At 38.6% G+C, this 15,469-nt stretch overlaps 1 protein-coding gene across 3 annotated transcripts in view; it reads right to left on the bottom strand.

Annotated features, from left to right (window-relative positions):
* DGKI (diacylglycerol kinase iota) overlaps positions 1 to 15,469 on the bottom strand; it is a 397,015-nt gene that overhangs the window by 127,136 nt on the left and 254,410 nt on the right. For 2 of the 3 annotated variants that reach the window (XM_054726102.1, XM_054726101.1), the window contains exon 20: positions 7,829 to 8,028. In XM_054726102.1, the coding sequence (XP_054582077.1) occupies positions 7,829 to 8,028 (200 nt within the window). Of the gene's footprint in view, positions 1 to 1,786; positions 1,850 to 7,828; positions 8,029 to 15,469 lie in introns of all 3 variants that reach the window. The other variant, XM_054726100.1, reaches the window with a different exon arrangement.

Here is a 15,469-nt window from a genome sequence, read left to right as displayed (position 1 = left end):
ACCTTGGTGTCTTGCCTGTTATACCCTTTCAAAACAAACAAATTTACCTCACTATAGCATACATACCTGAAATAAGAAAAAAAGTGCCTCATTTAATTTACATGCCACTAAGACTTAAACACAATACAAACTTAAAGAGTGATAGAAATATAGCACATATCACATGCACTTCGGTTGTTGATACTCTCAATACTCTGAACTCTATAAGTAGTGCCACTGAAAGTAATGATCCCTGAGAGCCATTGCTTGGACTCAAGTTTTCTGAACAGGCCTTCTGTAGAACAGAGAATATACCCCAGCAATAACCTGCATTAAATTGGAAATTAAATGCTACCTTCTCATTGATTCTTTGATCACTCAATTTTAATGTACATAAAGGTAGTGCTTTATTGTGCTGATGCAAAGAAAGTACAAAATAAATATTTTGCAAAAATATTTAATAAGTAAGTGTATATCTATAAGACTAGGGTTGAAAATAAAATTATATCACTTTGGCATATACCTAGATGTTAGACATTGAACAGGTCAATTTAGAACTGTATTCTTTCATTCATTCATTCTACCAACCAAACATTATGTTTGGTTTCAGAATACTTTGTGCTGAGATCTGTGATCAGAGCAGGGAACACAAAGATTCATAAGAAGATATGGTCAAAGATCTCAAAGTCTAGTGTGGGATACAAATGATAAAGAGCTTGTGTAATTGATACCAATTTACTAAACCTTTGAGAACTATGAGAATATCAATAGTGAACTCCTGTAAGGATGTAGCTAACTCTGACAGCAAGAATCAAGGACCAATTCTTTGAGAAGGCAATCATTCAACCAGGTCCTGAGAAATAGAAAGGATCATGATGGATGAAAGGCGGCAGAGTATAAACTGTTAAGAGTATGAACTCTGAAGTAAGATGGCCTGAGTTTGCATCCCAGTCTGCCATTCATTAGCTGTGTGACCCTAGGCAAGTTACTTAACCTCACTGTGCATCAGGCTTCTCATGTATCACATGAAGATAATAATACCACATAGGATATAGGGTTGTTGGGGGAGTACATTAGCATAATGTATGTTAAGCACCTGTACCAGGACCCGAAACATAACAAAAGCTAGCTAAGTACATGGGAGATGGAGACAAGAAAGAAGAGCAAGACAGAGGCAACAACATAAAGTCCCGAAGTGGAGTGCTAAAACACGTATTTTCTTTTTGTCTGTTTTCACCAGAAAAAAATGAAAGCATTAAGTATGTTAAGTACAAATTATTGTGTATAAACTGGGTTTTGCTAACTCAATGAAAGTTTTAGGGCATTGCTCCTTTATTACAACCACAGATCCTTATCCCAGAAAAATGCACAGATGCAGATGACCATACCCAGAACCCCATACATAATTTTAGGGGTCTGTCTACAAATCAAGGTCAGCAGGCACTTCTTCAACATCCTCCCTGAGCCCTAGATAATTAGATCAGAGTAATGGTCTAATGGTATGACCTCAGCTTTCCATAAAAAGCAATGCTTAGTATGGACTTATATAGAGCCCTATGCAATTAGGGGCCCTAAAGTATCTAATAAAAAATTAAACTGTGAACTCATAGAGGAATGAGACAAGTAGAACACAATGAACTTCGCAGCTCCATCTCAAAGCAGAGAAGGGGTAAAGAAGGCAATTGTGGTTAGGCGGTTCTTTGTCTGAGAAGCAGACCTGTGAAGGAAAAGGGCGCAGGTCATCTAATCCTGAGGAGGAGAGGAGGGTGAGAGACAAAACGTAAAAACTGACCGGCTTTGTACTCACATGGTGAAGGAGCCAGGGGGAGCAGACACTCTCCGCAGGTCCGCAGCTTGCACCTGATGAAGACTAGAGGCAGCAGGGAATGAGCAGCGAAGACAGTCAGCACAACAGCGTGGACAGACAGGGAACAAGCCAGGAGAGAGAAAGAGAGACACACAAAATTTAAACAGAAATTAAACAAGCGCGTTACCAGTGAATGCAAAGGAAAAGTCAAGCCAGCCACGGAAATAATCCAAAAAGCCGGTGATAGCAACGAAGCCAACAGGACACATGGCACAGGCTGGCTCGAGGCAAACCACAGACTGGAGCGCAGGGCAGAGTGCAGGGCAGATGTGAGAGCGCTGACGTTGGGCAGAGATGCGGGGCAGGAGGGATCATTATGGTCCTCTGAGGTCATTCAGGACATCCAAGGAGATGAAGCACCACACACACACACACACACACACACACACACACACACACACACACGGGCAAGCTGGCATCGTCAACTTATCTCTGAGGAGAGTGAAGGTATATTTCACCCCTTAGCATAGTCCTTATAATTCCAGGGCTTTGTAGGAATATTTGTGTCAAAAGACAACCATATTGAAAAGACTGACTCAACTTTAACTTCTTTCACTTAAACACCAAAGGCTTTTTAAGAACTCTGTAAGTGATACCCAAAAAGCCTAAATTTACCACAGCAAAGCTGTAATTCCACTCATATTCTTGGTAGAAGATTAAAACCATAGACGACATCTCTCTTTTGTCCCTTCTTAGATTAAGGAGAGGGCCTTGAGTGGTTATTAGAAAAGACAAATGTAGAATTCAAAAAAACTAAACCCCAAATTTCCTGTCGCTTTTACCTAATTACACTGTCAGTCGATTTGAACAGTTTCACTATAGTTGCAATAGACATGGCTCCCCAGATCCATCTTTTCTGCTGGGTATGAAAAATCTCATGTAAACTCACCCATGAAGTAACTCCCTGTTATTCCCCAAGGACTATCCGTTATAACCAATAATATTTCTCAGCAGACAGGCTGACGAACTCTGTTTGCCTAGTTCAAAGCTGGCAACTAGAAATCGTGTCTTTAGATAATGCAGTCACCCTTAACAATGTATTTTTAATAAATACTGAACTCATGGTAACAGCTAGCTTAAGACCTCCCTAAACACCGAGTAATGTTAAATTTCTGATCTTTTTCTTTAAAAAAAAGTTTTTATTGATTTTCTTTTTAGAGAGAGAGGAAGGAAGAGGAGAGAGAAAGAAACATCGATATGAGAGCAAAACATTGATCTGCTGCCTCCTGTATGTCCCCTGCCAGGGATCACCTGCAACCCAGGCATATGCCCTGACCGAGAATCGAACCAGCAACCTTCAGTGCATGGGACAATGCCCAACCAACAGAGCCATACCAGCCTGAGCAAGTTCCTGATCTTTTTCTAAAGTGCCTTTCAAACAGGGAACATAATGTGGCTACCACATTACTAGTACATGAATATGAACCTACATAAATCTCCTCTATTACTTTTTTTGTGGGAAGCTATTTGCTAGAGTTCATATTTCGAATAGATTCATAGCCACAATAAAATAAGATATATTCCTGTACCAATGGAGGGAGGATTATTGAACACAAATGGGGACTGGCCTTTTAGTTTGTGTATAATAATAACAAATATGAATTATAAACCAAGACATTTTTTAAAATTATTTTTCCCGTTTTGCATATGTGAAGCTATAGTGGCATTATGAAGGACTACTATTTAACTGTTTCTCATGGGACTTCCTCCAGCTATGCATGTGAATCAGATCTAAAAATTCTTCCAGTTATTATCATAAAATTTGATCAAGACATTTCCTATATCATTTTTATATTCATGAGATCTTAGATTTGTTATTTTAGAAATAATTTTGAAGAAACTTATCAGATCTGAACCACGTATGAGCCACTTATTCACCATGTAACCACGAGTCTCAGGCACACTGATAGGTACCAGGGACCCTAAGGGGAAAACCCCAGCATTTCCCCACAGAGCAGGGAAGAGAGACAAGTAAATCAATGGTTACACTATTTTTCATAAATGGTATAAGCATGAGCACTATAGGAGCACTGAGTGGTATATTTAATGTCTAGAAGTAGATAGAAAAAAGTTCTTAGGGAAAGTGATATATCAATGCAGTCTTGAACTTGAGTGAGAATCAGCAGATGAAAGGAGGTGAGGACAACAGAAGTGCAAAAGATAAGATGATTCACAAGACAGGCTGCTGCTCTAGGACCAGCAATTGTCTCTGAAGCATAGGAATATGATGATGAAGAAGGCAATGATCAGAAAGTCTGTGAAGCAAAGCATATAGGCTTTCCATTTTTAGAAAGTTCATTCTAAATAGTCTATTGGAAAAGGCATTATGGGAAGGGCAGCAACACTGGAAATAAGGAAATGAATTATGAGCATATTTTAGGAGTGCCACTGAGAGGTAACTAGCAAAGAAGATGGATAGATGGTCTGAGAGTTAAAGATGTGGGAATTAGATAGAAGGTAGATTTCAAAGAAGGCACTGGATGTGTAAAAGTGGATGGGACTGAGAGGACTCTAGGGTCCAGGGTCATGGTGAATGAGTGGACATGTGAATGAAAAAGGCTCATTGGGTGATGAGGAGAACAGACTTAATGAATCTATTAATAGTAGTCCATGTAGTCTGATGTTGTCATGAGATATCCAAGTAAAAATGTCAACTAAAATATTTAGTGATGAGTCTTCAGTTTTTACAAGAAACCCTGTTGAAGATGCAGATCTGAGACTCATTAGCTCATCAGTCATAGATGAAACGTGGGGTGCTGATGGGCTCTCCCGGAGAAAGGGCAAATCCCTGCGGAGCACCGGCATTCAAGCCAAAGAGGGAGCCAGTTGTTTAGGGGAACCACAACACTTAAAACTCAAATACTATGTGAACGAAGGATACTTTCTTAAGATAAAGGATACCCTCTTCTGGCTGAGAACTCCCATCTCCTCAACACACAGAGGTTTTTCTAACTAAAATTCCTAAGACAGTTTAAACCAGTTCTCTTTCATCTGAAAGAAGACAGGCAAATGAAACAGAAGAAACATATAGTCTTAGAAAAAAGAAAAAAAAAGAAAGAAAGAAAGAAAGGAAGAAAGAAAGAAAGGAAGAAAAGGAAAAGAAATGAAGGAAGGAAATAAAGATATATCTTTCCATGATCTCTCTCTGACTTGGCTGCAATAGTAAGCTTTATACAACCATGGCTGAAAGAGAGAAAACATTTTAAAAGGTCTTAACAGTCAGGCTGCCCTTAAACTGAAAACTCCACTTATAAATCCAGTAAAAGAAGATAGATTTCAAAACAATGATTTCTAGAGAAATAGAAAAAAGGCAATCTAATCTCAGAGGGTGAATAAGACCAGTGGGTAAGAGAAATTGAGGTCTAGTGAAAAAGTATTATATGGTAACTGAGTGTTTTGTTTTCCTTTGAAACGTGCTACCTATATTGATTTTCTAAAAATATAGTGTTGAATGATTTTCATCATAAGTAGTAATAAAGAGCTTTCTTATCTTTGAACTAGAGGCCAAGTGCACGAATTCGTGCACAGGTGGGGTCCCCAGGGGGGTGGGGAAGGCTGGGACATGACTAGCCCTCCAGTTGGGATGCCCTTGCCAGCCTGGGATCTGGATCCATCCCGCTGACATTCACTCTGGTTGTCAGGAGCCACCTGGTGGCTGCTCTTATATCCTTTCTTCCTTGCAGAGTGTCTGGCAAGGGGAAGAGGCCGCAGTGCCCAAGGCCAACTTCCAAGAGGCCAATGGTGCTGTTGGGATTGTGCCAGCAGCACTGGTCCATTGGTGCCTCGCCCGTTCTCTGGAGATAGGACCTACAGAACTACTGAGGGAGGGAGTGGCTACCACCCCAGCTGGTGGGCCACGGGGAAGGGTAGGTCAGCTAAGCAACACTCCCACTGTGGAAGCCCACTGACCACCAGGGGGCAGCTCCTGTGTTGAGCGTCTGCCCCCTGGTGGTCAGTGCGTGTCATAGCGACCGGTCAGTCCAGTGGTTCTGGTCGTTCTGGTCGTTCCAGTCGTTCTGGTCATTCGGTTGTAATGGTTGCTTAGACTTTTATTTATATATATATTTATTTGTGTTCTCTTTAAAAATCAAAAGTATACTATTATTGCCATTTTGCATGGGTCTTTCATATGACCCAAGACTGCTTTAATGGAGCCACCACTGCCCCCTGGTGGAAAGTAACTATTTTTGAGTTGAGATGGCTTATTGAACACATACCTACCTGTGCAGCTAAATCTATGAAGTATCAGAATCTGTCATGTGTGTCATGATTAAAAAAAAATCCCCAAAAAACTATTTATATTTGTTTTTACATGTGAAGAAAGCCTAAGTGGATTCTTAACAATACAATTACTAAGTAAATACAAATTCTTTTTCAAAGGCAAGAGGTGTTTAAAACTAAATACCTGAAAACAATTTCATGTCTGATAATATTATTAAATAGAGAAGTCCCAGACATGAGAATTGGAGTTCCCTGCCCATAAATACTGAGAACATTTAGCTGTATTATGGGTTCTTAACAAGCTATTCACAAGTGACCCCAAATAGCCTGAGCTACTCACAGAGATGGCTTTTCACTACCAGTTCAGAGAATTCGACCAAACCAGTCGTTCATGGCTTAACTCTAAGGTTTCTAGAGAGAATGTGGCCAACCATATATTGTTGCTGACATCTTACTTTTTAACATATAAACTCAGCAATTGTATAGCCAACCTAATAGAAGGTAAAGATATCAGTAATAAGCTAGGAGCTTCACTAGCTACAAAATGTAAATGAAACAAGATATATAGCTAAATGAGCCCCCTAGATAATGACCTAAGAAAAGTTCTGGGGAAGTCCAGAGTGATTTGGGGAAGGAGGAAGCAGAGCAGAGAGGATATCTCACCCCAAGTTCAGACTTCGAAGCAAATACCCAAAACGAAAATACCTGAAGAGCCCTGTCTAATGCTGTTCCTCAATGTATACTGTCTCAGAAAGGTGGTCAAGCTTCAGCAGTGATCTATGGCACCCATGTCATTGGCTTAGTCTATGCACTTCTGTAGATTGTCATATTGACTCAATAAATACATGGCAAAGCATGTCCTTGCTTCACAGGCACTAGAGAAAGCCAGCCATTCAGTACAAATAGTTAACCATGCATCACAGGCCACAAACAGGAAGAGCACCTTGGAGAGTCCCTCACTGTGACAGAAGAATGACCCAAAGGTGAGCCCTGAGGCCTAACCTTGAGTCAGATTGGTCATATGGGCATGATATATAGAAGATACTCAAAAAATGTTCCAAATCCCCATCTTTTTCTCTCCTTCACCAATCCCAGATACACATTTCAATAAAATTAGATTAAGGGATGCTAAAAAAAATGAATATCTAGTCATTATCACCTTATCTGAAATCAGTTTATCCAAACACCAAGGAAAGGATCAAGGACAGGATACACTTTTGTTTAAGCAATGCATCCTGGGTCAGGTTAAATCTAAACAATAGGATGCCACCCAGAATGGCAAACTGAGCTGAAGCAACAGAGTACATAGGCCCCCAAAAAGGCAGGAGACAGGTGAGCCAAAAATCCAGCTCTGCCAACCTCCTGTTGTTGGCAAAACCAACACTTTCCAAGTGACCTGGGTAAAGAGGAGGCAGACAGTCTGACTTCCTAAAACGAAATACAAAAGAACGCATTTATTTGGATGCATTTTATGGCCCCTGATTCTTAATGAGTTTCTGATGGTCCCAGGAAATGTATACTCAGGTGGTCAGTGAAGAAGCATCGTCAATCTAGCATGTAATACTGTAATGAATTCCAAAAGAAGAAAGTGGTCACAGTGTAAAAAACATGAAGAAAAAACGTGAGAGAGACTAAGGAACTGCTGAGTTTCCTGGACTTTTGCTCCTTTCTCAACACAGTGAGGCCCCAACCATGCACATGCTCTGCGTCCTCCTCTCCACACTCTTCGTGTTCAGGAAGGTAGGCAAGGGGCGGACTCACTCATTGAGTAAAGGCATGGAGGTTCTCCTCTTGCTCTTCTGCACCATGTTGGCCTGATTCCTCAAGGAGATCCGAATCATAGCGGGGGCCAGCCTGCAGGGCTCCCCATCCACTTGCATGGGGATGGATTTGTAAGTCAGCAGCATGACCTCCCGGCACTGGTGCAGCCTTTCCCCGTGGCCCCCGACTTGCAGGGCAGCCTGTAAAAACAAGAGTCAAAAGGAAGCTATAGTTTGTTCGTAAAGTTACTCAGCAAAGCTAGAAACCCCAAGTCCACTGAATAGAAGCAAAAGACCTTTGATGAGCATATGGAAAGTTTTAGCCCGCAGTAAAACAGGAAGCCCCGGATAAATCATCAATACAAGTAAACTAAAATTTATAAACTTTTAATGAGCTTCACCATAAATTCTCATTAATAGCCACTTTTCACTTTTATGTATTTTTCAGCCTTAATGCAATCATGATAGTTTAATACAAAAGTTGGCCTTTTCATTATCTATGCATATTAAATAAGCAATGTAAGTAGAACAAAAAGAACATGAAAGAGATAAAGCACATAGTTTAAGAGAGCTTCTAACCTACAGTTGACCCTTGAGCAGAATGGATTTGAACTGTGAGTCCACTTACATGCACATTTTTAAATAAATTATTGAAACATTTTTTGAAAGATTTTCTTACTACTGTGAAGAAAATGTATCAGTTATGCCAGGCTACCATAAAAAAATGAAATTGCTGCTTTTCTTTGTTATCAATGCATGAATCATTATGTGAATTTATTTTTTCAATTATCTTTCCATTTCTGATGCCTAGTGTTAGTAATACATATAACATCTACAGTGTTTTGTATCATATAAGAAAATATTGATGTAGGTAATGACAGTGATTCATCTTGTAAACAGAAGATGTACACTTAGAGTATTGATAAATAATACAGTACTGTAAATGTATTTTCTCTTCCTTATGATTTTAATAACATTTTCTTTTCTAGAGCTTACTTTAAGAATACATTATATAATACATATAAAATACAAAATACATGTGTTAATTGACTGTTAATGTTATCAGTAAGGCTTCCAGTCAACAGTAGGCAATTAATAATTAAGTTTTGGGGGAGCCAAAAGCTATACATGGATATTTGACTATGTGGGGATTGGCACCCTTAACTCTTGTGTTCTTAAAAGTCCAAATATATATTTAAATGTAAATATATATTATACTAAATATATATTACAGATTAAATATACTCATATTTAAATAGACCATTCTTGGTTAATTTTCTTCTTTTTTTAAAAAATATATTTTTATTTATTTCGGAGAGGAAGAAATATATAGAAACATCACTGATGAGAGAGAATCATTGATCAGCTGCCTCCTGCATGCCCCTTACTGGGGATCGAGCCTGCAACCCAGGCATGTGCCCTTGACCGGAATCAAACCCGGGACACTTCAGTCCGCAGGACTGCTGGCTCCCAACTGCTTGCTTGCCTGCCTTCCTGATTGCCCCTAACCGCTTCTGCCTGCCAGCCTGATCACCCCCTAACCACTCCCATACCAGCCTGATTGATGTCTAACTGCTCCCCTGACAGTCTGTTTGCCCCCAACTTCCCTCCTCTGCAGGCCTGGTCACCCCTAACTGCCCTCCCCTGCAGGGTTGATCGCCTCCAAATGCCCTCCCTTGCAGGCCTGGTGCCTCCCAACTGGCTCCCCTGCTTGCCTGATCACCCACAACTGCCCTCCCTTACAGGCCTGGTCCCTCCCAACTGCCCTCCCCTGCTGGCCATCTTGTGGTGGCCATCTTGTGTCCACATGGGGGCAGGATCTTTGACCACATGGGGCAGCAATCTTGTGTGTTGGAGTGATGGTCAATATGTATATTACTCTTTTATTAGATAGGATAGAGGCCTGGTGCACGGGTGGGGGCCAGCTGGTTTGCCCTGAAGGGTGTCCCGGATCAGGGTGGGGGTTCCCTTGGGGCATGGGGCAGCCTGAGTGAGGGGCCTGTGGTGGTTTGCAGGCCAGCCACGCCCCCTGGCGACCCAAGTGGAGGCCCTGGTATCTGGAATTTATTTACCTTCTACAATTGAAACTTTGTAGCCTGGAGTGGAGGCTTGGGCCGGCCAGGGTGTGCGTAAAGCTTTGCTTCCTCCATTGCCTGGGGCAACCCTAGCCTCCCACTCTTTCCAGCTCTGTGGCTGCCACCATTTCTGTTTGGATTTGTTTACCTTCTATAATTGAAACTTTGTAGCTTTGAGTGGAGGCTTAGGCCGGCAAGGGCAGGCGGAAAGCTTGGCTTCCTTCATTGCCTGGGAAACCCAAGCCTCCCTCCTGCTCTCTGTGGCTGTAGTCATCTTGGTTGGGTTTATTTGCATACTCACTCTGATTGGCTGGTGGGCATGGCTGGTGGGTGTAGCAGAGTGATGGTTAATTTGCATATTACTCGTTTATTAGGTAGGATATATATACAGGTGCCCTCCCAAAATGTAAACACACTTTGAATAATTATTAATTCCAATGGGTTAAATGTGAAAAAAAGAGAAACATCAATTGAGCTATCGGCTGTTTAGTGGGTATACATTTTGGGGGGGGGGCACCCTATATATATATATAGAGAGAGAGAGTATCATTTACCTTTTACAGGTAAATGAAACTCATACAATGTACATTTGGTTATAACTGATATCAAGTACCCAAATAATATTATACAGCTTGATGAATATGTTTTTATACATATGGGGATCTCCATCCAGATCAAGCTGTGGACAATTCACAGCAACCAAGAGGTTTTCATGTGCCCCTTCCAATCTACTTACACTCCTCCCACCAATCAGTCAGTAACCACTATTCTGCCTTCTATCACCATAAAATCAATTTACTTGAATTTGAACTTCATATAAAATAAATCATACAATATATATTCTTATTACATCATTTGCTCATCATTATTTTTGAATAATATTTTGAATAATATATGAATTTATCTGATCTGCTGGTAAACATTTGTTTATTGATTTAAATTTTCTGGTATGTATCTCTTGGTGGACACATATTCTCTTGAGTACATACAATGAGTACACCTGCTATGCTGTGAGTTTAGATATACACTTGACTTTAGTAGATACTGCTAAATAGTTTTCCAATAAGGTTATATTACAATGCATTTCGAGTATCAATTTACAATTAAGAAAACTTTTAAAAGGAATCAGATACTAACTCTAACCCTAAATCTAAAAGATTTACTTAAAAACAAAAAATAAAAACATACACACTGTCCGCTTGTTTCCATATGTCTCATCGCTATGAATGGGGAAGAAACCTTGTTAATTTATTTGTGAAGTCAACTTCCACTTGCTTGCCAGATATTTGTATTTATCTGATATTTTGAATTATTTTTGCACTTGCATTAATTTTAACAGTAGAAACCTGCTTGTCTATAAATACAAAGAGAAATGGAACACAAGGGAACAAATGGGGGGAAAAATATAATAATAATGGAAAAGTAAAGAACTTACTGAACATCTTCGATGTTAAAGCACTCAATTTTGTCCTTTACATACAATTTTATTCAATTAGTGAGAGAATGAGAAAGCAGAGGAGAATGCAGTGAGAATTTAGGTACTAAAATTCCTTTTGGCCTATTTCCTGACCCTCTGTTATTCAGCTGAAAGTTCTTTCTGGCTGTACTTAAACGAGCCATTAAAGTTAATCTGTGAATTTGAGCCACTATCTCATCTCCAGAACTTTTCCAATATATTTCCTTTGCCTTCTATTTTTCAGTCCAATATTTATCTGACAAAACTGTATGTTTTTATCCACTAAAGAAAATCCCATTTACTTCCTCCCCCCTCCCAACCCCCAATCTTGACTAGGCCTGATGACAAAAAGGCAGAGCCTACTAGGTAAGAACTTACTCCTCTGAGTTTAACAGGGCTGAAAATTGCTTAACTAATTTCCAATCTCTTGGTATCGAAAGGTATACACAGTACTGCAGAGCATGTTGAAGCCATATTCTCAGCCTCACAATAGAACAACAGCAAACACCACAAACAAAAGAAGTAAATAGCTGTCAAAGGCAGTCACATTGGTATTTCAGAATCAATCCCAGATCACTGTACAGGAGCAAAAGGAATGACCAGAATTAGCTTTTCAGCATAGACAATTCTATTACCAGGTGTACCGGTTAATAATTCAGATTTTGTAATCAAAGTAAACATGATCATTTCAAGAGAAACATCAAAAGTGCTTTATTCAAAGTACTGTCCATCACTAGCTACACATTTCCCCCATCTTTCAGGTAATTTGTGAATACCATCCCAATAGAACTTTTCTTGTTTTGAGGCAAACCATTCAGAGTACAGCCACATTAAATTACTTCTGGAACAAGTTAAAGGTAATTTTTTATATACTTATAAGAAATAGTTATTTTTTATCACTCAGATTTGTCTAGGCTTAACATCTTTTTAAGGCACAGGCCCTAACAGCCAGAAACATTCCCATGATTTGCTAAATGAATCATTTACTGATAATAGTACATTGGTTTATTAATGACGGACACTCGATTATCTGTTCAACTGCAGGTGTTCCTCTGGTGAAAACTTCCAATACTGCCTTTCTGGTAGCACATGACTACAGAGGAAAACAAAGACAGCCCCTGAGCTCACTGCATCCTTTGCCATTTATTGGTGTCAGACCAAGAACGGCTTGAGATTTCCTATCTTTCCGCACTATATATACTTCCCCCTGGCATGCCTTTCTCCATCTCCCTTCAAGCTGTATCCTCCTTCCTACTTAAGTGCTCATTCTACTTGCTGTCAGAGAAAAAGGATGGACAGTCCTGGTTTGTGGAAGACAAGAAGCAAGGCCAAGTCCTCTCCTTCCTTTCTTTACCACTGCTGCCAGCCCTGCCTCCCAGCCTCATTCCTGTAACAAAATGCCCAAGACAAAAATCAGTGACCCTGGGAATAAGCAACGGAGATAGTCAACAATACTAAAATCTTGGTTGGTTTTGTTCTTTATGACTAACATGGTAGTCTTATAAAACTAAGCAACAAAAAATAGAAAATAAAACTATTTTTTTATTTAAAGATAAATTTAAAAAGAGGATAGCTAAAGATATAATAAAGTTTAACAGGACTGAAAATAAATCATTGTGATTTCACCACATTGTGGCTTAAATGAGAAAAACTATATTACTATCTCAAAAGATGCAGGACGAATAATAATTTAGTGCCTTTCAGCATAGAAAGTTGTTTAAAAAAACTAGAAATACAACATGACTTTTTTAAATGACAAACACAATCTTGGTACAAACACACAGAAAAAATATTACTTAGAGTAAAGAAAATTTAAAAGCATTCCTTTCAAGGGACAATGTTATTCACTAGTAACAAAAGTTTTCAATATAATATTAGAGGTCTTGAACAACATAAGAAGTCAAGGAAATATAATTGTAGTATGAGTTTTACTTATAATAATGTGGTTTCCTGTATGTTTGAAAACATAGAAATAAATCAATTAGAAGGAAACACATAAAAAGGTTAATAGTTATGAATCATGTGATTATGACTATATTTTTACATTTAGTTCTTCCACATCTGTTTATATTATCAAACTAAGCAAACATTTAACTTTTTTTTTCTTAAAAAAACACACCAAAAGATTATATTATCTGGCATGTGTACAACTTCAACCCTGGAACTTCTCCATGCAATTTTTCTTCCTGAATAGCCTTTTGCTTTTCTAATTCATAAATATAAAAGAGCCTACATATTTTAATTTCAATTAACAAAAAGAAAGCTGGCTATGCTTTCTTCAAAGTTTAGAAGACTGAAATCTTTGGATTTCAACCACATAGTAAATTAGACTCTCCCAATTTCCCAATCTGAATAAGGCTTTGAACTGTCTTGCAAAGTTTTAAATTATTTTGAAACAGACTCAACATGAAAGGACCTACATAACTATAATGGCAGAAAATTGTGGCAGAAAAAAATATAAATTACAATGTCTGATTGTGGTCTGTGTCGAATCTTAAAAGGTAATCACATTACCAAGCACCCAATGAAGAGTCATCTTAATTAGTAAGAATGCATATCAACCAGTAAAATGAATTGAAGACTTCTGCTTTGAATTTTGCAATTACAAGATAAAGAGTCTAAAAGAAACATTTTTTTGCCATTCCAGTAATTCTATTTCAAGTCTTTCTTAAAGTACCACTCTGAATATTTTGAATACACACATATGCCCAAATAAGTACATTCTTCTGTTTATATAATCATCTTACACAGATGTATGAGTTTTCAAATAATTTACTTTCTCAGAAACATAATCAATATAATAGTTTCCTGAAATTGAAAGACTAAAAACAAAATTATTTTATCTTGAATAAAACAAGTATAGTGTACTACCATAGGAGTCATAAGGTAACACTTCTATAAAAACATGGAAATATATGCCAATATTATTTAAAGAGCATAGGATCTTCAAACTGAACCATATAAACTACGTTTAACTCAGTTTTTTCTAGGAAAAAAAATTTTTAACTTGGAAGCAACCTATAGTCACTAGAATCTAAGATTCAATCCCACATACTAGCTAGTACACATATCATATACATACATTAGTCATATCATAAAGAAAAAAATCACTGACATAATTTAAGGATTCTGTTTTCTCTTCACCAACTCCCATCTACTATTATTTTTCTCCCTTGCTTACTAATAATAGGATGAGAAAGAGGGGAATTTGATAAATCCCCCCAAAACACTGGAAGGATCTCCTGAGCTCTACACATATATTTCAAATTGTCCCTTTCTCTATCTTCTTAGATGTCTCACAGGGCTTTAAATTAAACTTATGTAGAACAGAGTTCATCTTTTGACAATAATATCTTTCATATTTTCTACCTTATGTAATATATTCACCCTTTACCTAATGGCTTATGCTAGGCATCTAGATTTATTTATATCCCCTTTTCATGCTTCACAATAAGTCACTATAAATAACTCTTGAATATATCAATACCTTCCATCTGCATGACCACTTTTTTAGTTCAGGCTTTTCCCTCTCCTTGTTTCTTTACCTGGACTTTGGTGCCAATGTTCTGATTTGTCTACTTATCCCCTGCTGTAGAAATTCTGGTCACACTTCACACTGACGTGCAGGTAACCCTTCTAGGCCACAAATCTGATCCTGTCTTACACCATCTCCCTCAGCCTACCCATTAACAGTTAAAAAAAAACAAACAAATAAAATGGGCAGAGAACCTGAACAGACACCCCTCTCAAGAAGACATACAAATGACAACAAATATATGGAAAGATGCTCAACTTCTCTAGTAGAGAAATGCAAATCAAAACTACAATGAGATGCCACCTCACACCTGTCAGAATGGCTATAATCAAGACAAGTAGTAAGTGTTGGAGAGGTTGTGGAGAAAAAGGAACATTCATTCACTGCTGGTTGGAATGTAAATTGGTACAGCCACTATGGGAAACAGTTTGGAGGTTCCTAAAAAAATTAAGAATAGTTTACATATGACACAGCAACCCCTCTTCTGGGTATCTACCCCCCCCCCCCCCCCCGCAATTGAAAACATTTATTGACAAAGACATATGCACCTCTATGTTCATTGCAGCATTATTCAAG

The sequence above is a fragment of the Eptesicus fuscus genome, chromosome 14 (assembly GCF_027574615.1).
Source record: "Eptesicus fuscus isolate TK198812 chromosome 14, DD_ASM_mEF_20220401, whole genome shotgun sequence".
In the NCBI taxonomy this organism is placed as follows: Eukaryota; Metazoa; Chordata; class Mammalia; order Chiroptera; family Vespertilionidae; genus Eptesicus; species Eptesicus fuscus.
The sequence above is the reverse complement of the archived record's forward strand: the minus strand, read 5'-3'. Positions and strand labels throughout refer to the sequence as shown.